Consider the following 26833-nt stretch of genomic DNA (forward strand, 5'->3'; position numbering starts at 1 on the left):
CTAATTAGCCTTTTATAATCACAAGTTCACAAGTTTGCAAGAAAAAAGTGAATTTTATGGTTTATTAACAACACTCAAAACAGAAATATAACTTTTAGGATCGATACGATATCTTAGAGGTACAAATTTTAAAATGAGCACGCATTTGTGAACAGGACATACTGGACTGCAAAGTAAAACAACTTTTTTCTCAAACCACTTCGTCAATGTTTAAAAAGAGGATGATATTTTCCTTGATTGTTTAAACCTTATTTTCTAACACCAGATGTAAGGTTTTGGCATTTAGAAACAAATAGGTTGAATTTTGGTGAGATGCTGGATGAAAGAAAATGAAGAAACAAGTGAACAAACATGGAACAACATTAGTTGTACACAATGGTAAATGAAAAACACATTCCTTAGACAAATGGCTTTGAAGACATGAGAAGCTGCTAATTTGCTACTGTGTATTATACAATTCCTTTATATACAGATGCTTTATTAATTCTATTAAGTACAAACATCTATATACGTACACATATAATAATGAACACATGTGGTGTAAATTTTTCATACATTTCTTATAGCTATGATTTTGACAGTAGAATTATACCATGACTGTCATACGACAATGGTATTTCAAAGTAAAGTTCCAAAGTAAAGGCATGTCTTGCCTAACATCATTAACTGGTTCCCTAAATTAGGCAAAACATTACAAGACATAGTTGGTTTCATGGAAACAGGGTTGTGAACAGAAAAAAGGATTGTTAAATCATAAAAGGGTATGATTAGAATTATTTATGACTATTGCAAAATGATATTGGTCAAGGCAATATTAAATGGACTATGCTGATAGTTATTTGAGAAAAATATACACTGTATTTGGTATACATAAGAGACAAAACATACAAAAAAGGAAAATCCATAGTCTAAGTGACCTAAGGTTTTCGGCACTTCTAACTTGCACAGGTAAAGTCCTCATAACATAACCACCAGAAATTCTCTCTTTATACTATATTTAGGATGAATCCTAAAACTCAATACTATAATCTAGGGGTACACACAGCTGTGAAACACTGGGTTCACAAATGAAATTATATTTAACAAAAAGAGTCACACAACAGCAGGCTGCATGTCAAAGATTCAATAATGAATCTTATGTAATGTAAAGCCCTTTGAAAATCTTAATATAACTATATAAATATTAGCTATTACTATTGTTACATGAAGCTTGAGAACTGACCCTGATACTATTACTGGTACTTCCTAAACGGTCATTGCATTACTGTTCAAAATTATAAACTCCTTTAATGACTAGACAGCAGTAAATATATACTGGTTGAAACACAAATTTTTACCTATACAACCAAATGACTCTTCCCAACATTTTCCTTACAGTAAACTGAGAAAAAAACCCTGGAAAATTATAACATACATATTATCAGAAATGCAGACCTTTAAAAACTACATTTATGAAATTAAAACATTTCAAAATTTGTTATTTCAATCACACACATGTGCATACATAATGCACTTTTCATTTAGTCTATCCTCTTAATTTTAAAAGGATATTACATAGAATATGATTCGAAACATCAGCCCAAATAACCAATTAGTTAACAAAGTTAAAACTCACACATTCAAATTTTGTAAGATTAACATATATATTTAGGGCATATGATCATATAAAAACCATAATTATAAGAGAATGTGAGATATAAACCTATTAATCTATTAGTTTCAATTATAAACACTTTCAGGAAACTAAATTCTTACCTTTTGGTTATTTGACTCTCAAGATGTTTAATTTTTTCCAACAGTTCTTTTTCAACAGCATCCCTCTGTAACTCAAATTCTTTTAGGGCAACTTGAACAGCTTCCTCTTTTTCACAATTAAGTTTCTGAACGAGTCGTTCTCTGTCTTGTTCTTGATTCATAACTATTTTCTCTTTGTCTTCTTCAAGTTTGTGGATAGTAGCTTCATATTTTTCTTCTTGTTGGGCCATTCTTTCATTGCTTTGTTTTTCAAGGACACTCAATTCCAACTCCAGCTTACTCTGCAATTCCACTATTTGTTCTTTCAATTTAGTTTCAACTTCAAAAGCTTGTTGATGTAAAGATGTTACCTTGTTTAGTTCAGCTCTCAGCAAATTTGATTCTTCTTCATGTCTACCAACCAACTCTGAAATGCACTGATCTTTTTCAATGGTCATTAGCGTTTTCAGCTCTGCTAAACCTATTTGGTAGTCCTCATTGTTATCTAGAATCTTCTGATTTAACTTGCTTATCTCTGATCTCAAGTTTTCGGTTTCTTTTTCAATGAGGACCTTTAAGGTTTCCTGCTGCTGGGCTTTGTTTTCTTCTAATAATATTTTCATTTCATCAGTTTCTGCTTCTTTCAAAGCAAGCTCAACCTCTAACTTGCATCTCAGGTCAGACAAATCAGAAACTTTAAGTTTTAACTCCTGTAATTGTTGTTCCTTTTCTTGGACAACTATTGCATGGGATTCTTGCATTTGATCAAGTCTTTGTTGATTTTCCTTTTTTAATTTCTCTAAAGAAACCTTGTGGTCATTCAAAACTTTTTCAAATTCCTGTGTGTGCTTATCTTGAAGGGTATCTTCTAGTTCCTTTAGGTGACTCTGCTCCAAACTCTGAAGCTCTGCCCTAAGGAGATGTAACTTCTCTTCATTCTCAACATGGACCTTTTTTAAGTCTTCTAACACAATTTCTCGTGATTGCTTCAGTTCTTTAATTTCAAAATTTTGGTTCTTCATTGCATGCTCCATCTCTAGCAACTTCTGATCTTTTTCATTTTGCAGGCAGAGGACAGCTTCTTTTTCATTCTTAACCAAAGCAAACTCATTATCTTTATTTTGTAAAACCTCTTCAAGACCTACTAAATCTCCTTTTAATTTTTTAATCTTTTTTTCATTTTCTTCACTATCTTTTATTAATGCATTGAGCTTAGCTTCATACTCATTTTTTAAAGACTGCAGTTCTTTCTGATGTTTTTCTTTTAGTGTTATTTCCAGGGAACATTTTACTCTTTCAACGATATTTCGTATTTCTACAGCTGTACATTTTAAAGAATTAGAGAAATCACACTGTTCCTTCTGCACAAGTGTTCTGAAGTGACACAGGTCTTCTTTTATGTTTTGTAAATTGAACTGGGACTCTTGGGCAACAACTCTACATTTTTCCATTTGAACATTTAGAGAAGCATGGTCTCCTGAATCTTCTTTACCACATATATTTGTATCCTGCATGCGTCTGCTGTCTATTGCATTGATAACTGAAGAATAGAGTGATTCTACCATCATTTCTGGACTTTGTGGGTCACTTATAGGATTAGGAGATGCTAGATTTTCTTCTATTACAAATTCATTCACTGCTGACATAAAATCAGATTCAGGGCTTTCAGCTAAAGAGTCTAAATCTAAAGATTCTTGGTGAAGGGTTTGTTCTATATTTGGATGAGGAATTGTCTCAAAATCAAATGTATGGGCATCAATGCTATCTGGAGACAATTCTTCTAATGGACACACCGGAGGGCACAGGGGATCCTGAATAGTGAGTGGAGGAGGAGTTCTAGGTGAGGTAGTAGTTGTAATTCCTGTTGTACTTTCCATCCTTGGTGTAGTAACTGATTGTGGGGATGTCTGACTCATGGAAGCCTAGAGGTAAAAAAGGAAAACAAAAACAGAATTCAATTAAAAAATCATATTCTAATGTTTATCCACAAATAAGCCAAATTAAAAAACCCTACCTTTTGTTCACTCAGTAGGTCTGTAATGGTCTGTGACATTTCATCCAAACTTTGTGCTGCTTTCACTAAATTACGTAGCGCAAGTACATGCTGGTGTAGAGGTTCAAAGTCACAAAGTAATGGAACCCTGAGAAGAAGAAGAGTTCTTATTTCAAATTTCTATGACATAATGACAATGAAATACTAAAAACATATGTTAAATTAGATCATTAAAATTTTTTTAATGTATCAGGAATATTTTAAAATTATCAAGGTAAAGTACTAAAGCATACCTAAGTAGGTACACTTAGAATCCTTATCTCCTGAGTGCAAAAGCTGTTTAAGCGTAGACCACTAATCTGATAATTGGTTTTATTTCTCATACTGAGCTTTATTTCTGCCTAATTAAGTTGGTATTCCTCCAGTGAAATCCATGGGACTCCACTAAAGAAGATCTTGAAGCCGTATTTTGTTTTTTCTACAATTATCTTCCTAAAAATTTCATTAACTACAACCCCAAAATTCAGTATTGTATAATGTAAACAAATGAACATCTAAACATTAAAATGAACATGTAAAATCAAGCATAGTTACTATTTACCTGAGTAATGGTTGTACTTCTGAAGGACAGAAAGACTGCAGAAACTTCAAATCAGTTAAGGAAATATCTGGAAGTTCACCATCAAATTTCCGAGGTTTTCGAGTCTGAGGATAAGACAATTAACATAGAAACATAATTATGGGCATAGAATAATGACAAAAACATAATAAAAAAGCAGAAATCAATACATATGATGAGTTTCAATATAATCAAATCAAGTTGTTAGACACTAAATCTTTCTATTGAAGAGTTCAATTTTCTGTTATTCTTCTAAATAGAAATTGCTAAGATTCACCATAAGTCTCAGCTAATTTTGATCTTATAGTACAGTATTTTAAAAAGGCCTTATCAGTGATATATGGTGACAAAGGATTCTGAAGCACTATCTAATCAACAAATTGATGCTATTATCTATTAGAGATCATGCAACCTGTATTTTGTCAATTAACTTCTCGTTTATCTTATTTTTATAACTCACATATACTCCTATGTTATATGTGTATTGGTAGACATATAAATAAATATAGACACATACACATATACATATATACTCGTATAGCATTATTCAGGGTATATAGTTTCCTTAATTTTCCAAAAAACCAAAACCAGATACCCTCTAATACCAAGAAAAATCCTGGTAATACTATTATGAAAAAAATTTAAGACTTTGTATCAGTTGACTCTTTTAAAGAGCTAAATTAAAAAATACCTCTGAGCACAAAGTTCATTATATTTATAGGGACTATTTTAAAAGCTGCCACCTAATTTTACTGACAGTTTCCACATCAGGTTCTTCCCTAATGCCAAATACTTTCAAAATTGTAGTTGATTCAAAACATGCAGAATTTAATGTTTAAGAAAATGCATACATACACAAAAAGAAGGAGGCCAGGAGTCAAGTCCCCTAAACAGACGATTTCTTAAAAAAGATTTCCCTGTGTGAAGAGATTAACAATATGATTACAACAAAGGGAATAACAAATGAAAGGCAAAAATTATGACATTTGTGAAAAAATTTTAAAAATTTTTAAATAATTCCTCCCTTAAAAATTTTATATTCAACTCTTAAGCCTTCAAAAGACATGCTCTAATAGATTTCATTGATCCACTTCCTTTAGGAAGCCTTAGTGCTTTCTCTATGCACAAATTCTATTTTATTTACTTATCTGTATAAATATTATCCTCCCTCTTTTAATGTTAACTCCTTAAAGGTAGGGATTTTTTTTTATATTTTGTCTTTATTTACTCAGATCCAAAGTGCTTTGTATGTAGTTGATGCTAAATGAATGCTATCACTATCTTTACAAATAGTCCTTGTAAAAAAAAGAGGGGGAGGGAGCGCAGCTAGGTGGCACAGTGGATACAGCACTGGCCCTGGAGTCAGGCAGACCTGGGTTCAAATTCAGCCTCAGACATGACTCTAGACAAGACACTTAACCCCAGTTGCCTCACAAAATAAATATAGTCCTTCTCTGCAATCTGCCCTTCCAAATCTCTGAGCAGCCCACTTAAGCTGATAAGAAGGATCTATGAGCAGTATGTTGAAAGATGAAAGTGTAAAACTTCCATATGTCCATTTAAAGCTAAGAATTCAGTACCAGTAGATCTTTATTTGAGTGTCAGCATTAGTGCTGTTAAGGGAAAAACACCTTCTGATTCACCTGCCCATGATATTAAAAGTTAGCTGATAAGAAGAAAGCACCTAGACACCATTTATAGTGGCACTTTTGGTGATATCAAAGAAATAGGAAACAAAATAGATATCAATTAATTTGGAAATGGCTAAACAAACTATGGTACATGAATGTAATAGAATATATTCATATATATACACACATATATTATTGTGCTATAAGAAATGATGGGTGTGAAGAATAAAAAGAATTTAAAGAACTACATGAACTGATGCAGAGCAAAGCTGGGAAAACAATATACTCATTTAACTAAACCAATGTAAATAAAACACACACACAAAAGTGAATGTTGCAAAATTAGAAACAAGAAGCATAGCTCAAAAGAAGTGATGTGAAGACATTGCTATCCCTTTATGGGAGGGGAGTAAACTGGAGGTGGGGGGAGTACATGGGACACAAATGTTATACAGTGCATATATTTTCAGACTTTTGTAATGTACTGATCAGTTATGTTGATTTTTTTCCCTCTTCCTTTTTCTTTTGTTTTTAAAAAACACTATTTGTTATATAGAAGGCATTCTGGGAAGGGGTGGGGAAAGGACAGCAGGGAAAGCTAGTTACGTAAAAAACAAGATATTAATAAAAATTTATTAAAAATGAAAAACAAATTAATTCTTAAAAGGAAATTTAAAAGGCAAAATAAAAGAGTGACCTCTGAAATCCTTTCGAATTCTAAGAGTCAAGATTCTATATTTTTTGCATATTCTATAAGGGGAAAAATCTTATTTTTCAAAACAAATTATTAAAACTGGTTTTATTGCTTAAGAAAATTAGACACAATCATGATAAATGAAGCCTTTGATTACCAAGTTACCTATTTTATTTTTTTATTTTAGAAATGCAGGCAAATCCATGTTTTTCTAATAGAGTAACAATGTACTGACATCAATCAGTTTTTAAAAGCATAAATCAATGACTCCTTTAAAGTGAAAATAACTATAAATTTTACTTTAAAAAGGTCAAATTCTTATCAGTTTATTAGTCTATCTGCAATCTACTATCTGCTGGATGCCAAATGACAAAAGCTGAAAACAGAGTAGATGCCTGTTATAACCTAGCTTGCTGTTTTATGAACTTACATATATAATAGGATAAATTATGTTCTTTTAAACACATGAAAGTTATGTGAAATAAATGCCTCATGTATTAGAAAGAACCTTATGACCCCATTCTAGAACTCCACTACAGCTTGCTTAGGCCAATAACCAGTGCCTAATGATTCTGATACAGAAGATATGGGAGAAAGATGAAGGTTATTAAGATAATATGGAGGCAGATAAGCAGAAAGGACACAACTGAGACGAGGAAACCAGAGTTCTGCACCTGGCTTTGTGATCATTCATATGCAACTAATGGGCCCCTCTTGGACTCAGTTTCCTTATCTATTAAATAAAATAAAAAGAAAAAAAGTAGTCTTTACTCTCAAGAAAGTTATATACTAATGGAAGAAACAATATATAAAATAATGCAAGATATATACAGATTAGATAGAAAACAATCTGAGAGGAAAAAGCATTAGCACTTCCAGGATGACTTCCTAACAAAAGTGGAATTTGAGCTGAGTTTTAAAGGAAGCCAAGGTGTAAGAGGTGTATTCCAGGAGCAGAGAACAGAGAGAAGATGAGTACACAAAACTGTAAGTAGGCCAGCATTAGTGAGTGAATCAGTGTGTGGAAATGAGTTAAATCTAAGATTAGAAAGATAGGAAGGGGCCAGCCTATAAAAGCTTGAGAAGAGTTCACACTCCATCCTAGAAGCAATAAAGAACAACTGGACTTAAATGAAAGGCGGCAGGGAGAAAAAGGGGAATGGAGAGGAAGAGGAGGGATATGGGCAGTCAGATGTATATTCTAGAAAAAATCACATTGGCAGCTGAATGGAGGGCAGATTAGAGTAGGGAGAGATCTGAGGCCTGAAGACCAGTTAGAAGATTATTGCAAAAGTTCACGTAATGGTGAGGGACTGAATTACATTTGTATTTTGTGTGAGTGAAGAGAGGGAAAAGAAATCCATAGATGTTGTAAATGTAGAAAGAAGATGTGGCAACAGACTGGATGTATAAAGTAAGTTTGAGTGAGAAATCAAGGATGATCCCAGGATGATGGGAAGAAAGATAATACACTTGACAGTAACAGGGAAGTTTGGGAAAGGGGAAGGTATGAAGGGGAAAGATGATGAGTTCTGTTCTGTTCTGTTCTGGGTGTTTGAGAAAGCAAATGGTTATAAGAAAAAGTTCAATAGACAAGTCTAGAGCTAGAAAAATGAATGGGTCTGTCTAATTTAAGGGAGTTAATGACATCACCAAATGAAATCTTAGCCAGCAGAAAAGGAAGAAGGACCAAGATGGAACCCTGGGGAGTGGACACTCAAGGTAAGTAGTTGAAATACAGACACAGAACCAGCAAAGTAGTCTGAAAAGGGAAAGTCACAATGACAAACCAAGGAGAGAGCAGTGGCACAAAAACCCAAAGAGTAAAGAGTATTCACAAGGGGGTGAGCAACAGTATCAAATGCTACAAGAAGGACAAAACTGAAGGACTGAAAAAAGGTTTAGTAATTATGAAATCCATGGTAACTTTAGAGAAAACAATTTCAGATGAAGAATGAAGTCAGAATCCAGATTCCAGAAAGTTCAGAATTGAGTAAAAGGAGAGGAAGTGGAGACATTAAGTACAGATAGCATTCTCAAGGAGTCTAGCCATGAAGAAGAGGAAAGATATAAGATAAAAGATAACAGGGATGGTAGGATCACGTAAATGATTTTTTAAATATACAGGGTTTGTTTGTGGGTAGTCAGCAAGAAGTCGACGGGGACAGAAGTGTCTACCCCAAAGCCGATGACTGCTTTTTAACAATGTTATATACTGGTAAAGGGCATGAACTACATAAATATCCTTCCTTATAATTATCATGCTATACAGGCAACATTAGTCCTGGTACCCAAAAACAGTGTTAATAAAAAGTTCCTACTTTTACAAGGATCTTTAAAAGTCAATATTTATTTGGATAAATCATAGATCTAACTATATATGCTAAAAGGAATCAATTAGAAAATTTTGTAAATGTACATTTTATGCAATATTTTCCAGTGAGTGAAATTTCAAATGCTCTCTGGGAAGCAAACATCCAAATATCAACACCTTATTTTGTAAACCTTGTGGATTGAACATATGAAACCCATAAAAGTAACATGGGTCAAGTTTAAAGGATACTTACTAAACAGTTTTCCAAAAGATTCCCTTTTTGACTTTTCAGCTTCATATAAATGTTTTCCATCACTGATTAAAGCACCAGCCCACTATAAAAAGCAATACATATACATTAATGTAGTCCAACAATTCCTCAAGTCTCATACACACACACACACAAACACAAAATCTAACCTGCTTACCTCCCTGTAGTGTTTTATGAACATTTTTCTTCTTACAACTTCAACAACAGCTAAGCAGTACATCTGTGGTACTGTACTAAGAGCTTCTACAATCTTGACTCGTTCTAGCAGCTCTGTTACAAGGCGGAGCAAAGCTTGTAGCTTCTCTCCTTCTTTGTCAGCATGAAGCATAACAAAGCAACACCACCTGTGGATAAACCATAAATGCGAGTATATAACAGGTTTTTAAAAAGCCACAAAACATTTGCTACCCATAGATACTTTCTGATTAAATTTAGGAACACACATAGAAACAGCAGACATAAAAATGGTAGCTCATCTAGCTGAGAAAACCCAACTTCATTTGTGTTAATCAATCAACTTGTACGACAATGTATTATTGACAAAAATTTGTTAAATCCTTTTATTAGGAAGTTTTAAACTCGAGTTGCATAAAAATAAAATGTTGTAATTAGAAATATACTAGAAATCACTTACTTCAATCTGACTTGTAGATTATTTGCAAGTTCTTGTTTGGCAGTGGTACATTTTTGTTTAATATCCAATAGTTTTCTATGATTATTCAACATAATCATCAACTGATTTGCATGACTCAGGCACAAATCAGGTAGCACAGAAGTATCTTTCAAGTTTTCAGCTCTCTTCTGATTAGCTAAAAATCCCTTTAAAAATAAAATGTTTCTTTTAGATGTACATATATATAAATTATAAACTGGACAAATACCAGTGAAATAATGATAACACAGAGCCTGATAAATTCTATATTTATCAGGTTCTGTGTTAGGTGTTGAAAATGAAAAGACAAACCAGTCCCTACCCTCAAGGAGCTTATATTCTCCTACATTCATGAATTGATGTGCATCTTTTTTTAGATGCAAGATTTCCATATCCTTAACACAAAATCTTTTTTTATTTTTGGTCAAAGAAAAATACACATAATATACCAGCAATTGAAATTAACACACAAATATGACACTCAATAAAACTTTAGACATGGTGTGAGTATTGACTAAATCAGAAAATACACATAATATACCCACAAATACAATTTAAAAACATACAAATATGACACTCAATAAAACTTTTAGGCATGGTATGTGTATTGACTAAATCAGAAAATACACATGATATACTCACAAATACAATTTAAAAACACACAAATACGACACTCAATAAAACTTTAGGCATGGTATGAGTACTGACTAAATCAGATTAATTTTAAAGTTAGAAATGAACTTCTGGAATTTTCTAGTTCAAACCTTACCTCTTCAAATATTTAGAGATGGTTGTCAAGTTTCCTCTTGGTCCCTTCTAGAGTTAAACATTTAGTCCCTGAAACCATTCATCAGGACATGGCTTAGCAATCTAGTTGCGTTCTCCTGGACTACTATTGTCTATCTTTTCTTCTCTCAGATCTAAAAGTATGATTTCATCATATTATAGCGTAAAAACTCCCTCTACCAATGCAGCTCACCGATTCATCTGTAATTTAGAATCTTAGAGCGCTGACTTGCTCTGGGGTTATACAGTCTCTAAGTGTCAGAGGCAGATCTCAATCCAAGGCCTTTCTGACTCCAAGGTTAACACTATATCCACCATGCCAAGTTGCCTTTCAGTCTGGCAATGTCATTTCTAAAATGTGATACCCAGAACTGAATGTAATAAAATAGGACTGCATTTAAAGTATGATCAATCACACCTATTTCAAACCATGTGGTTTTTTTTTTTCCAGCTTTTAAAAATTTTCTAAAGGCTTATGAAATGACTAATCTCAAACATAGCTGGTAACATTACAAAAAATGACTGATTACCTTAAAGTAGATTTCCATCACCAATCTAATCATGAAATTCTAATGATATTTAAGCCACTTTTAGGTCAACAAAACCTACCCTAGCCTTTTTCAACAAATATATCCACTGGTTAATGTGAATATCCTCATTTGCAATTAGTTTTTAAATTAACTCATTTTTATATTGATCTTACATTAGTTATCAAAGTTATATTACATCTTTAATCCATCATTTTTTTTTTTAGTGATGCAATCAGGGTTAAGTGACTTGCCCAAGGTCACACAGCTAATACGTCTCAAGTGTTTGGTCTGAGGCTGGATATGAACTCAGGTCCTCCTGACTTCAGGGCCAGTGTTCTATCCACTATGCCACCCAGCTGTCCCTTAATCTATCATTAAAAAGACACAATAATATAAAATCACTAATTGATATAAGGAATGTTCGTTGATGATGGTGCACGGATGTTATACAGAACAATCAGAAGTTTTCTTTTCCAGTATGAGGGATGTAATTAATTACCTGAGCAAGTTCTTTTTGTTCATTTACCAATCGGCTGCAGCTAGCTATCATCTGATCCAGTGCATAAAGCCTGTCTTCAAGTCCTTTAATGGCTTTCATGTTCTGATTATCCAGTTTGGCAACAGTTTGTCGACACTCTACCAAAAAAGGCTGAATGAACCTTGGATCAAGCTAAAAGACAAGAGCAATGAAATGCTTCAATGACCTTCTAAGTATTTTTTTAAGAAAGTAATTCATATGTACCCCAAAATGATGACATTTACACTATTAAAAAATTTTTTAATTAATTTTGAAGTTAAATACAAAATGAGGAAAAAAAGAACATTTCCACGTACACAGTAGAACATTAAGAGAGGATTCAATATAAAACAACAAATATTCATTTCATAAAAACCTATGTAATAAATCCTACACATTGCTTTCAAAGCAACCTCACTTTTCTGTGCTTCCGTCTACATTTTTTGTTCTCTGCTATGCACTTTTTATTTTTCTTCCCCCTCCCCCAAGGCTACAATTAAATGCAAATACACATACACAGACATATTCATATATGTAAGACCATAGAGTCAATGTATTTACTCTGTCAATACTATGTCATTAGCAACATAGGAAGAAAAAGTCATGTGCCATAATTCAGTAAACCCAATATCCTACAGAAAATGTTACTTTCAAATTCTTATTAGAAGCACAGTAGGTAATCTAGTTTCTATGAATCCTGATGAAGAGTAGAAGGCTTCAATAAGCTAACTGGAAAGGTGATAATTCAAAAATCGAAATTGTTAGACCATTGAGCTTATTTTAAGAGGCAGCAGTAAGGGGCAATCGCCAAAATATGAGTAGTGTAGTAGCTGGGTCTTTAATGATTTACTTGAAATATTGTAATGCCCCAGAAAATTGAATGAACATTTTAAAATTAAGTATCAAGACATATAAAGAAATTATTTCACAATCATTTCCACTATAGGGGCATTTTCTCTGCCAACACACTCATCACTAAGGACAAATAATCAGTATTTTACTATATACTGTCAAAATGCAATTAATATAGACCCAAGATGCTGTGCTACGGGCTTGCTGCTTAAAGTTTGCTTCTTTAAACCAAGTCTAATCTAAAATATTAAGTTCAAATTAAATTTTAAAATACATCAGAAATTATTACAAAGGATTAAAAGCAGCATTGCACCATAAGTTCAAGTCAATGTTTGAATAATAAATTGCCTGGGTATAATACAAAAGCTGAGGCATCTAAAAAATAAACCTGGTTCTAAGGATAACTGCTCCCTTTGTCACCAAAATACTGTCACTTATTATTTGAGAGCTGATATCTAAGTATGTTACCACAAGAATTAAAAGTTACGAATTTTCAAATGACAGATACTTATGCAGCTCCAAAAGTGGTATGAGGGGCGAAAGACTTCACTTAAAAATTAAATGTGATGTCTCAGGAAATTTCTAAATTTGATAATTAAGTTACAGAATTGTGATACATCCCCAGAACCTCCTGGAGCTCATTAAAATAGATATAAAACACAATGATTACAACATCTTTAATTAAATTTTAAAACATTATTTTGCAACTATAAATTATTAACTTTAACTAAAAATATCTATTTTGACCTAGAGAGTATGCTTGTTAGGATTATAGCTCAGGGTAAAAGATAGAAAAGTATAATATAAAGAATATTTATATTATTACTTTTTGAAGTAGCACACAACAAATAAAATACATCATTAAGTAGGTAATGGCTAAATGGATTATGGTCCATATATAATATATTATATATATAATATATAATGGAATACTACCACACTATAAGAAATAATCAATAATACAGAGTAGCATGGGGAAGACTTATATGAACTGACGCAAAATGAAGAACCAGATAAACAATTTAAACAAGGCAATAAGGTAAGTGGAAAGTAAAATTAAAAACTAAATGCTGTTACATGTGTAATTTCAAGAATAGCTCCAGAAAATCAGTATAAGAAGGCCCACTTCTCTTTACAGAGAAGTGGGGATTATGGCATATACTCTCAGACTTGAATGATATATTAGCTTTATCCAACTGCTTCCCCACTCTCTAACTCTTTTTTATTTTATTATTTATTTTTTATTTATTTTATTCTTTATTACAATACATGACTCTCTGTGGGATAGGGAGTAGGAAAAGATAAATTATGAAATGAGGATAATTTAAAAACAAAAAGATATCAATATAAATTATGGTTAAAAAAAATTTTTTTTAACAAAAGACTATTCCAAGTCATCAACAGGAGAAAAGCGAATTAAAACAGGTTTTTCTTCAAATTCAGAAACTTTAAATGGTCAATGGAGAGAATGCTTTTTTAATTTAAAAAAAATTATGGAAAAAAATAATGGAGGTAAAGAATTATACACAATATTTTTACTGTTAAAAAATAAGGGAAAAAGCATTAGGATCCTAAAACCGACTAATAAATATTCTCAATTTAAAAGATGACTCCTCTGTGTATGTATGTATGTATATATGCATGCATGCATGTATGTGTGTATGTTCCACAGAATTCTGTCTTGGGCCCTCTTCTCCCTCTTTACTTCAACTGACTTACAGACATTTTGAACTGGATGTCTAATAGATATTTTAAACTTGACAGGTCCAAAATAGAACTCATTATCTTTCCTCCAAATCCTACCCCTCCCTCCTATCTTCTCCATTTGGGCAGAGGGCAACACCATCCTCCCAGTCCCTCAGGCTAGCAACATAGGAGTTAATCTTAAATTCTTCACCATCTTTCACTCCCTCCCCTAAATCTAACCTGTTAACAGAGTCAGTTGATTTCACCTTTGTAATATCTCTCTAAATACACCACCCCTGCTCCCTCAGACACTACTACCATTCTAGTTCAGGCCTCACACCTGGACTACTGCATTAACTTGCTGGTGAGTCAGCCTGCCTCGGAAGTTTCTCCAGACTCCAATCCATCCTCTATTTAGGCACTAAAGGGCAGGTCCAACCATGTCACCCTGCTATTCAAACTCCCTATTACCTCTAGGATCAAATACAAAATGTTCTGCTTGGCATTCAAAGCCCTTCAGAACACAGCTTCCTCCTACCTTTCTAGTCTTCTTATAACTTAAGCCTTGGCACATACTCTTCAATCCAGTGACACAGACTTCCTTGCTGTCACACAAATGAGACACTCTATTTTGACTCTGGGCATTTTCTTTGGCTGTCCCCAATACCTGGAATGCTCTTTCTGCTCAACTCTGCCTACTGGCTTCTTTGGCTTCCTTTAGGTCCCAGCTAAAATCCTATTTTTTACAGAATGCCTTTCTCACTCGTCCCCCCCCACCCCCAAATCTAGTGCCTTCTCTCTGTTAGTAAGAAATACAGATAAATACTTCCTATTTATCATCTATAAAGTTTGTTCACATATATGTTTACATGTTGTCTCCCCACTAGATTCTGAGTTCCTTTATGGTAAGGACTGTCTTTGGATTCTTTTCACATCCCTAGTATTTTAGCTCAGTACCTGGCACATAGCTGGTTTAATGTGTACACCACACACACACACACACACACACACGTAAGGAAGCATTTTAAGAATTATTTCAAGTAGTGGAAATTGATTTAGAGTGATCTATCCAGAAAACTAGAAATATGGTCTCTGGTTTTATGAAGGAAGGAATCTTGGGTAAACTATGTTATAATCAATGAAACTAAGTAGCTACAGATAGACACTTAAAGATGTACCATTCACAACAAAAACACAGAGTTGGATTGTGGCAAATAATCAATAGTCAGAGGCATTCTACCTTTTAGGATCCCTACAGTATTCTATCCCAACATGGAAAAATACACTAATTTGTGATGTCAAAAATATTACTCTTAAGAACCATGATCATTTTTAAATCAGTAACAATGTCATTAAAACTTTTATTTTACTGAAAACTATGTAATAAGCATAAAAAATATACAAGAAATAAAGGTAAAAAAACAAACTTTATCTGGCTCAAATTAAAGTTTTACAATTTAAAATATCTCTTTTTTGTACTATTTAATCTATACAAACATAGAAATCAATCAACAAGTTTTTTATTACTGGCCAACTACTATGTTCTAGAAGAGTGATAAACATTGGAGAAACAAAAAAAAAAAATTCTTGCCTTTCAGTACCTTATATTCTACTAAAAAAAAAAAAAAGAGGGTATATATTAGCATACACAAAGTAAGCACATACAAAGTATATTCAAGATAATTTTTGGGGGGGGTGAGGGAATTATGGGGAATATAAAAGGCCTCACGCAGGAAAATCCATTTAAACTGAGATCTCAATAAAACTAGAGTTTCTAAAAGGAGATGCTGAACACATAGGAGTCTGGTCCAAGAAATGGCGCAGAACGTACAACTGCGAAGACAGGAGAAAGACCAGTTTGGCTGGACTGGAGAGGTATGAAGGGGAGTAACTTAAAATAAGGATGAAAAGGTAGACTAGATTAGATAGTAAAAAGTTTTAAATGCCTTAAATGCCACATACTATCTATTAATCAGATATATATGATATAGGTATATATAAGATAGACATAAATTTTCAACTGGCATAAGCTGCGTAAGTGCATAAAAATCTTGTTCTTTGAGACTATCTTCTTCATTATTTCTTAATGCACAAGAATATTCCAATATATTAATATATCATAATTTGCTTACTATCCATAATGAAGTAAATCTTATCAACTTAGTAATCAACCGATTTCACAGGACTGATGATGAAAAATGCTACCCACTCTCTGACAGAAAGGTAGATGTACTCAATCTGCAGAGTGAGGCATATATTTTTGGACATGGCCAACGTGAGAATTTGTTTTGCTGGACTATGGATATTTGCCTTAAGGTTTTTTTTTTAATAAGGGAGAGGCGATAAGAAGAGAAAATAATGTTCATTTTTAAATGTTAACAAAATGTTACTGAAATAAAACTTGATTTTTAAAATGCCAATTAGGGAGGCACTAGAACATATTGAACAGGGAAGTAACATGGGCAGGACAATGCTTTAAAAAAAACACTTAGGTGGCTTGTAGAGAATGGATTGGAGAAGGGAGAGATTTGTGGCAGGAAGACCAATTAGGAGGCAACTGCAATAGCACAGGTGAGAAGTGATAAGGGCTTGAACAAAGATTTAATGATGAGTGGAAAGAAGTGGATGGATGATGATAATAATGGTATCAGTTATTATATAGCACCTCAAAGTTTGCAAGACATTTTACAAATATCTCATTTTCTACTGATGCAACTCTGGAAAGTAGGCGCTATTATCATCTCCATTTTATAGATGAGAAAACTCAGACAGATAGAGATTAAGTGACTTTCCCAGGGTCACACAACTAAGTGTCTGAGGCTGGATCTGAACTCTGGTCTTACTGACTCCAGGTCCAGTACCCTATCCACTAAGCCAACTAGAAGCTCCAAGATCCTAATAGGATATACAAAATCTAGCAACTGATTGGCTATGTGGGGTAGAAAGTGAGTAGTCCAAGATGACTTTAATGTTCCAAACCTGAGTCACTGAATGGATGACAATGTCCTGGATAGAAACAATTAACTTTAAGATACTGTAAAAAAGTTTTCCTTACTCAAATACTCAGAGATTTGTGATTTTCTTAATATGTATATTATTTCCAAAGACATGAAATGCAACCTATCTAAGCAATGTCGTCTCATAATATAAGGTAACCATAGGGGACACACCCAATATAGAGGGGAGTGAGGGTGAGACAAGGGTGAGGGAAAGCTTTTTTTTCCCCCACTTATCCTGGATACTACAAGCATATTGGTGGGGAACACAGGCTGCCAAAGGGCAGCTTTAAACATAACCAGGAAGCTTGTCGATATCCTTGCTCAATCATGACATCGAGAATCAAACAATACTTCAAATATTGTCAGACAAGAACAGTGTGAAAGGGGGCCATAAAGTCCTCATGCAAACTACTCTCTTTCTCTTAATCTTGTTCAAGACAGCATTGGCCTTTTTGGCTGAACTAAATAATAAACTCAGACAATTTTTTGACTATGCCTCTGCTACCTTTTACCTGGGAAGTGGGTTTTTTTCAACCCAAGTTTAAGACTTTACAACTAAACCTATTCAATTCCATCTTGTTAGGCTCAACAGAACTTTGTATCCTAAATCTTTTTGAATCTCGTCATCTAGTTCTACCTCTTAACGTCATCTACAAATTTAATACGCATGCAACCAGTGGCTCTATCTAAATCACTGACAAAAACGTTCAACCAAAACATGGCCAAACAGATACCTGTAAGATACCTCCTCCAAACTGATAAACAATTGATGAATACAGCCATTTATCCAGTTCCAAATCATTATTTTCTGGCCAATATCTATTCTTTTTCTGCCATAAAAGATGGCAAAAAAAATACTTATTACATGCTTTGCTAAAGTCTAGGAAAACTTATGTACAGAATTCCTCCAATTTAGAATGGTTGTCAAAAAGTGAAATGAGCTTAGTTTGGCATGATGAATTGTTAAGAATGACATGTTGGCTCTTGGTGATCACTACTTCCTTTTCTACATACTTACTCACCATTTCTTTAATAAGTTTTAAAACTTTTTTTGCCAGTAATCAGAAGCCAAGCTCATTGGTTTAGAGTTTGTAGAATCTATCTCTTCCCTTTCTTAAGGAGAAATTTGCCCATCTCCAGGTCTGAGGTACTTTCTTTCTTTTCAACAGTCTTTCAAATGGGGGTGTGAGGAGGGGGTGGTAGGAGATAGGTGAAAAAAAAAAATACAAATTAAATGCAAGGTGCTATCAGGGTAGAGGAAAACAAGAAAAAGCCTCATATAGGTGGCAACATCAAAGCCACAATCTGAAAGGAACTAAGCCTTTAAAGAAATATAACGAGACAGGAACACATTCTGAGCATAAGGGAAAGAGATGGTACAAAAGCATGGAAGTGATAAACTAACATATGAGGAAGAAGTGCTTTTAAATGGTAGAAGAGTTTGTATTTGGTCCTAGAAGTAATAAAAGACAATGGAGTTTATTAAGGAGGAGGATGACATGATAAAGAACACGAATAACATTTTGAAAGTTCTGTGGAGTGTAGAAAGAAATGAGGTAGAGTCCAAATACAAAGCTACTGCAAAAGTCTAGGCAAGACAAGGGTCTGAATTAGGGTAGGGGAAGTATAAATGTATAGAAGAGGAGGATGTTAGATTTTTACATATACACACACGTACAGCAGAGGTGGACCTGACAACGACTAGAAAGTGAGAGTTGCCTAACCCACTCCTTTGCAGAGGGAGGAGGACCACAGGTACAGAATAGGGTATATATTTTTAGATTTTTTTCAATGAAGGTCAGGTTTGTTGATTTTCTTCTCTCTTTTTTTTTTAACCTTTTCTTTTTAAAACTTTTTGTTGTTGTTGTTATATGGCATAGCTATGGGAGAGAGAAGAAGAAATACTGGGAGAAATTTTTGTGATGTAAAAACAAAATATATTAATTATTTTTAAGGTGAAGGATGACAGATTATATATCTGGACATTTCTAGTCTTGGTGGCAGCTTTGTGAGTTTGACAAGCCAGGAGATTCTGGGCCCATCTAGAAGGTGTCAATTGGCAGCAAGAGTATTTTGAATTGAAGAAGATAACCACTGGTATCAATGGGAATTCAAACTCTGGTGTGAACCATTCTATATGGCAGTTCTTGACCTCTTTAACTATGATGAACCAGGCAGAGACAGTGACTCTATGGACTTCAGCATTCTGGCTCCCAGCACAGAAGGACAGAGTCTAGCCACAGCAGGAGCAGTATCCAAGTGCTCCCGACAAGCATAGGAGGCAGTGACAGAACAGGTCAGTAGAAACATTCTACACAGAGGGGCAGAGTCAGGTATAGAAGGGTCAATGCTTGGCCCAGCACAAGATAGTAGAGCCCAAGCCCCATTACTGACAGTTGCCTGCCCTGGCACAAAGGAGCAATGACAGCACTCAAGACAGCCCTCTATTCCTGGGAAGTAGCAGCTAACTGGCACAGGGGGCACAGTGGGTCCAAAGAGAAAGTGGTCAATGGTCAGTGGACAGTGGGATGTAGTGTTGTAGGGCTTGGCTTCAGGGGATATCAGTGGAATTCTTAAAGAGCAGGAGATTAAAAAAAAATAAGAGTAGCGGATAAGAAGTAGGTCACAACAAATGCGTAAGGTCCTTTGCCAAATGGTGTGGGAACAGGGGATTCATAGAGAAAAAAAGTACTTCTATCTTCCCTCAGTTGTCAGCTTTCATCATTATATTCACCATATTCAGAGATTCTATCCCTTTTCAATTCTCTTTTTGCTCAAAGTAACTTTTAAAAAATCTTCTATTCTTTACTCTACTTTTCTTCTTTTTGTGAGGCAGTTGGGGTTAAGTGATTTGCCCAGAGTCACACAGCTAATGAGTGTTATGTGTCTGAGGCCGGATTTGAACTCAGGTACTCCTAATTACAGGGCCTGTGCTCTATCCACTGTACCACCTAGCTGACCCTATTTCTTGCCATATGGTGCTGAATGAATTGAATGAAGAGACATTTAAATGCCTGCTATCTGTAAAGTACCTAAGTTACAAAAGTGAAACAATTTCTGTGCTCAAGAAGTTTGAATGGGAGAGATGAAATATTTATGGCCTGGCAAGGAAATTATGATTTGGGAAACCATGGGGATGATAAGTCTAGACATACTCTTTCAAGTACCAATGGCAGTACTGATTTGATTGTGATTCTAAAAGTGGAAGGGGGGTGGGGTGTAAATTCGAGGGAAGAAGAAGGAGGGAGGGGAGTTCAATGAGAAAATGATCAAGACACAGAGTAAAGCATGGCTACAGGCAGCCTACATACACTGAGGGGCACTCTACAATCAGGGTAACTGAGGCCCCAAGGTAGGAGTTCTAAAGCTGAATGTCCCCAAAATGGTCAGGTGATCATTAAGGGGCCAGGGGTAAATGCCCTATCCTTGGAACCCATTCTGAGCTACATTTGTAGCACTATTCCCCCAGACTGTAACATACTTTAATATATAAATCTTCTGTTACCTTCTCTTCCTTATACCTTCTGTATGTATCATTTCTATATCTAAGTTGGTTGATGCACACTGTACTTCCAGATTTCACTTTTCACCGTAATTTTGTCCAGTTATATTTTCAGTTTTTATTTTTTAAAGTTTCCCACCTTGACTTCCAGGAGTCAAGATGGGGGAGTAAGCAGTGGGTTGCTCTCACTCTCCCTTGTTGACCTTGAAAGACCCAGAAAATACCACCCCAGGAGGAATCCTAGAAAAGTGGAGCCAGCAGAGAGATGGTGGGCAGCAGTCTTTTGGCTTGTGAGGCTGTGGGTATTGACAGGAGGGGTCTCTCTTGCTGTGGCTAAAAGGGACCAGTACAGACAGGGAGACATCCCAGCAAGCCAGTGGCAAGCCCAACCTCAAGGACCAGCAGGAGATCCTGAGCCCCAAAGTGGTGGAGCCTTAGGTAAGTGCCAACACCAGGACCCCTGCATGCCTTGGCACAGTCAGGGAAACTGGCAGGCACTAGCGTGGAGAACCACTAATTGCGCTGGAGACGGGCGTCCACCAGTGGCTGAGCCTATCCATGCTCTAGTGCAGCCCCAGGTAAAGGGCTGGACCACCCTCATCCCTACTTCCTTCCCCACAAGCTTCAGTGTAACCCTGGGGAAATGCAGAAGGACCCCACCTGGCCTTGGCACACACCAGCCACCACCACCAGCTCCAGCTCAGCACCAGGCCCCCAGAGCCTCTAGCTGCCAGCACCTGAGGCCCCAGCACACAAAGCCAGTAGCCAGGCCCCTAGCTCCCAGCACAACAAGCGTGAGAAAGTGTTCCCTGTGCCCTAGAAGTAGAAATCAACTTTAAAAGCCAGGAAAAAGGAAAACATCATGAGGAAAAAAGCAACAACAACAACAACAACAAAAAAAAACCAAAGACCATAGATTATTACTATGGGGACAGGGAAGATCAAAACACAAATTCAGAAGAGGCCAACACTGTTAATATACCCACATCTCAAACCTCAAAGGGAAATATGAACTTGTCTCAAGTCCAAAAAGCCTTCTTGGAAGAGCTCAAGAAGGATTTTAAAAGTCAAATAAAAGAGGCAGAAGAAAAACTGAACAATTCCTTTAAAAATAAAGTTTCTCACCTTTCAAACTCCATAGGACCTTTCTCTCTTTTTTGTCCTGAAAAAAAGCCACTTCCCTGCAAAAGTTCCTGTCATTTCCACTTCAGCAACCAGTTCTTCCCAGTTAGTAAGAATAAGAACCAGAATAAAATTCTTGTTGATTTATTGTTAAGGCAAGACACTAAGGTTAACAACCCTGAATGTTTGAAAGGATGCTACTATCCTCATCAGAAATAAGGGAAGTCTAGAGCAAGGACACGTTAGGAAAATGCATTATATTTAAGATGTCAAGTTTGCTACTGTACATTCATTCAGGTATAACTGTTTAGTAGGCAGCTGGCCACAAGAGACAGACATTTGGAAGAAAAGTTGCAAATGGATTTTGTTGTCACATGTATAGAGATCGTAATTGAGTATAAAGTAAGGAAAGAGTTCAGAACAAATCTTTGAGGGACATAGATACTTATGGGAAGGCTGTAGTGTCACTGATGTCTAAAGAATATCAAGGAGAAGCGATGTTGCAGAGAGGTCAAAAAGAATGAGGACAGAGAAAAGTCTATTTGATTTGGCAATTATGAGATTCTGGGTAATCTTGGGAAAAGTAGTTTCAGCAGAGTAATAGGGTTGGAAGTGTGATTGGGTAAAAAGATTATGGAGTAAGTGGTTAAAAAAAAAAGTAGAAGCAGAGCAAAGACAATTCTTTCTAGGAAGAATTCTTCTACGGAATTGAGTTGGATGGGAGACATAGAACAAAACCATGAAGGGATGGCAAAGTAATACAAAGGTTTCCAAAGGCTAAAGGCAAGAAAAGGAAAAGAGCCAGCAGAGTTTAAAGATTAGAGAGATTGAGGCAATGATCAAAGTGGTGGGGAACCTGCAGTCTCAAGGTCACATGTGGCCCACTATGTCCTCAAGTGGGGCCCTTCAACTTCAAACAGATAAAAGGATTTGTGGCCTCGAGGCCAAAGATTCCCCACTCCTGTCCTAGAAGATACAGGAGAGAATGGGATCAAGAGGAAAAGTTAAGGAGTATACCTTGGCAAGGGAATCTTCCTTGGATACTGGAGAAAAGGAAAAGGGCAAACATAAAGATGATGAGGGATAGACTATGGAAGATGAGAGAGCTGATGAAAGATGACTTTGACTTTCTCAATAAAGTAAGAGGTGAATTTATAAGTTGAGGAGGGGGTACAGAGTATAAGGCAAAGGAGGCCTGGTAGGCATGAAGAGAGAAACATTTTGGAATGGTTCTTTTGGGGAATATGGTAACCAGTCAATCTGTGAAGAATAAAAGAACCACCATGCAACATGGGTCCATGTGAGAAATTTTCATCAGTGGTATTCACAACAAAGGAGTAGGAGCAATGGGTGGAGGGCAGGCAGAAGCGTAAATCAACGTTCTGGAATGGACAGGACGTCAATGTTGATGCCAGTGTGCTGGGGGAAAGGGATTCAAGAAAGAAACGAGACAGAGAGGAAAACTGTGAGCCAATTACTTAACTTCGAGAAAGCAGGAATGGTAAGCTGGAGATGAATATGTTATAGCCAAAAGGATCTGGAAGAGATAATACAAAAAGAGGTAAGTGAACTTACAGGGAGGAGAGGTTTGTAAGTGGGAGTAACTAAGAAAGAGTCAGCCAAAACCTCTTCCTGGCTTACTGTGTGTGTTAGTGTAACCAAACGGTATTTATAACTCCAAGAGAGATCAAAGTTTCCAGGAGTGCTAAGAAGATGGAAAAGATATAAGACAAAGATTGAAGGGGATTCTGTTAACAATAGAGGAATCCAGAAACAGAATGGATAAAGAGGATGGAAAAGGTTGTACTGTGGAGAATGACTGAGAATAAGAATGAGAGTACCGAAGGATAGCAACTGGGAGGAGTTTTGCCTCACTACTCTTATCACAGGGATAAGAGAAGCAGAAAATGAGAATTTGCCAGTCATAAGATGGGGAAAGACCCATTTGATTAGAGTTTCAACCCTCCATAGTCCTTTGAAGATAAGAATGTGACATCAGTATGAGAGCAGTGGTCTCAGATTCCACAGCTTCTCCCTCCAAACAAAGTAAAACAGTATTCATTGTTAACAGCCAGTCCCCTGGTGCTTTGAACTTTACATAGTATGTTCTCCATACAATCATTATGATAACAATTTTACAAACAAGTAAACTGATGCTCAAAGAGATAAGTAACTACTAAAAGGCCAAATAATTAATAAATTATCAAAGCAAGGATTTAAATTAGTTCTGACTACAGGTTCAGCATTCTAGACAAAAAACCATATCTACAGTCATAGATTAAATAAACCATAGGAAGGCTAGCTAATCCAAACCACTAATTCACGTTAGCACCAATCACAAGGTAAAAAAACAAACATATCTGGACTGTTCAAATAAGCTTCCCTCACTTGATGCAATCATGTTTATTTATTTGGAATATTTGGAACCAAGCAGCAGGATTTCAATCAGCAACAATTTTATTATGTACAGTCAACAAAATGATTACTCACCCTGTTCATAGAATCAAAGCACTTCCTAACCAAAGATTCCACATCATTAGGTCTATCTTGAACATTTATCCAGTCTAATAAAGAAACATTGAAAGAAGGCAAATCACTCTCTTTAGGTTCTGAAATTTCTTCCTCCTGCATAGTGCTCTGACGAGATTCTCTAATTTCTTTGCCACTTTCAGGATCTGTGTTGTCCAGGGCTGAATGTTCCACTGATTTGCAATATGAGGCTAACAATGATTTGTTAGTCATCTGAGGCATATCAGGATAAAGCACCAATTCTGATGATTTTTCAGTCTCATTGTTCTCTGTTTCTTTCCCTTCATGTTCAGGAGAAGAATCAAGTCTTCCCAAACATTCCCTGTAGCTATGTCTTGTTAGGCACTCCAAAAGTGGAATCTTGGCCATTACTGAAACCGCAGTTCCTAAACTTAAAATATAAGTGAACTGTCAGTAACAAGAAAATACACAAAAATGCACTAATTCAAAGTAACTGGGGAGAATTCCTAAGTGAATTCACTAAAAAAAAATATACTAGAGATGACTTTAAAGTCGCATATGGCTTTATGCAACAGACATTCTGATTTGGTAAATGGAAAAATAATCAGTACAATATGGTAAAGTAGAAATAACAGTAGATTTAAAGTCGCAACTTGGTTTTGACTTGATTTTTGTCCAAGTTACAACACTACCTAAGTTGTACAATCATGTGATAATTTCCTCATCTCTAAAATGGGGATAATAATAACATGCAGAAATATTATGCAATCTGCACTGAGTTGAAGTGGTAAAAAGATTGTTAATGTTAAAATATTATACAAATGTGGGTTCTTATTATCTGTGCACCACATTGATATTAAGAAAATCCACTGTATAAAAATCCAGATTAACAACCCACCCAAAAATAATAAAGTAGGAGTTATTTTAGATAAGATTCACTACAGGATCTCTTAAGTAGTAGCCTCTTCAAGCTATTTAAAATATTATTTCACTTGTAAAATCTCTACTTATATAAAACTGCCATATAATTACATATATAGTACAGGCTATTATGGTTGATATAGCATAGACTAATATGCCATTGACATGTGGTATTATCAGGCTTAAAAATTATTTGTAGTACTTGAAAAGCTAGTTTTTTAAGAAGACAGACAACTGCCATTTTTATACCACTCATTTCATTAGCCAACCTCTTTTTAAAATTTCTTTTTTTAATCATTTTTCTGTTCTCAAACGGTTTTATATGCAATTATGGAAGAAATCAGCCCAAGAATAACTTTATATTACTATCAAATTTTCCTGTGGTAGAACTACTTAGAGGGAAAAAAATATTGTTTTTTAAACCATCAGGAAAAATTTTGATAATATTTTTGATATTTGATAAAATTTTGATATATTTCTACATATTGAAGAATCAGGAGGAAAAAAGTGCTTCTTTTTATTAAACTTTTTAATAAAAGTTTTTTCTTCCTTTCAATTGAGAGGGAAAATGGATGTACATATTATTTAATTATTGCATTTTATTTCTCAGGATATCCATAGGATTATGTTTCTTAAAATTCTGAAAACAGACCATCTAGACATTTAATGACCCAAGAAATTTTACTTGTTACAAGAACTAACAATTCAAGAAAGAATTCAAGTAATTAAATTTAACTATAAAAATTATAAAATAAAAACTCTAATTTAGTTCAATTCTACAGGTATTAGTAGCAGACATACTGTGTAAGCTTCAACTTGATATCTTCTATGGATTGTAGATAATTTGAATAAGCACTTTCAAACTTGGAAAGCAGTTTTTGGTAGGATAATGTACAATCCTCTAAATTGGCCATTATTGCAGCCCAGCCTTGATGCTGAAGATGTTCATCATGGACCAGACCTTCACAAAACGAACAAAGCTTCTTGGCAACCTCATGCATTTCCTATGTGGAAAAAAAACGAATAAAAATATTCCATCAAAGATATATATAGAAATGACCTAAAACTATCCAAGCAAATAAAGAAATGAAGGAAAGAATCAATGGTTGTCATTTCCCTTATGGCAACTACAACAGGAGTTGTGAATATGTTTCCCTTGAGATTTCAGAATGGCTAAGGTAAGTCAAAACAAACTTCTTAAAAGCTATAATTCTAAAAAAAAAAGATAAAATTTTTTAAAAGACGGCTGTAACAAAAAATATACACTGAAGCTGAAAGTCATTAGAGTTTTGGAAAGAACACTAGTGTTGGGAATCATAGGAGATAAATTCAAATTTCATCTTTAACGTTTGCTACTTGTACCATCTTGGATAAGTCACTTAACTTCCCTGGGTCTGTTTCCACACCTGTAAAAGGAGGGTATTGGGACTCTATGGCCTCTGACATTTCTTCCTTCTCTAGGTATGTGAACCCTAGGATTTTGATGGAGACAGTTTAGGACTCTGAAACCACCTTGAGAA

At 35.1% G+C, this 26833-nt stretch overlaps 1 protein-coding gene across 2 annotated transcripts in view; it reads right to left on the bottom strand.

Annotated features, from left to right (window-relative positions):
* LOC114053915 (RB1-inducible coiled-coil protein 1) overlaps positions 1–26833 on the bottom strand; it is an 86869-nt gene that overhangs the window by 30761 nt on the left and 29275 nt on the right. For both annotated transcript variants that reach the window (XM_027877047.1, XM_027877046.1), the window contains exons 6-15: positions 26115–26317; positions 24393–24822; positions 11724–11894; positions 9891–10075; positions 9414–9600; positions 9239–9320; positions 5202–5263; positions 4329–4432; positions 3749–3875; positions 1756–3656 (exon numbers count right to left, since the gene is read on the bottom strand). In XM_027877047.1, coding sequence (XP_027732848.1) covers positions 1756–3656; positions 3749–3875; positions 4329–4432; positions 5202–5263; positions 9239–9320; positions 9414–9600; positions 9891–10075; positions 11724–11894; positions 24393–24822; positions 26115–26317 — 3452 coding nt within the window. The remainder of the gene's footprint in view (positions 1–1755; positions 3657–3748; positions 3876–4328; positions 4433–5201; positions 5264–9238; positions 9321–9413; positions 9601–9890; positions 10076–11723; positions 11895–24392; positions 24823–26114; positions 26318–26833) is intronic.

Source organism: Vombatus ursinus, unplaced genomic scaffold (assembly GCF_900497805.2).
Source record: "Vombatus ursinus unplaced genomic scaffold, bare-nosed wombat genome assembly UNPS02014812.1, whole genome shotgun sequence".
NCBI lineage: Eukaryota > Metazoa > Chordata > Mammalia > Diprotodontia > Vombatidae > Vombatus > Vombatus ursinus.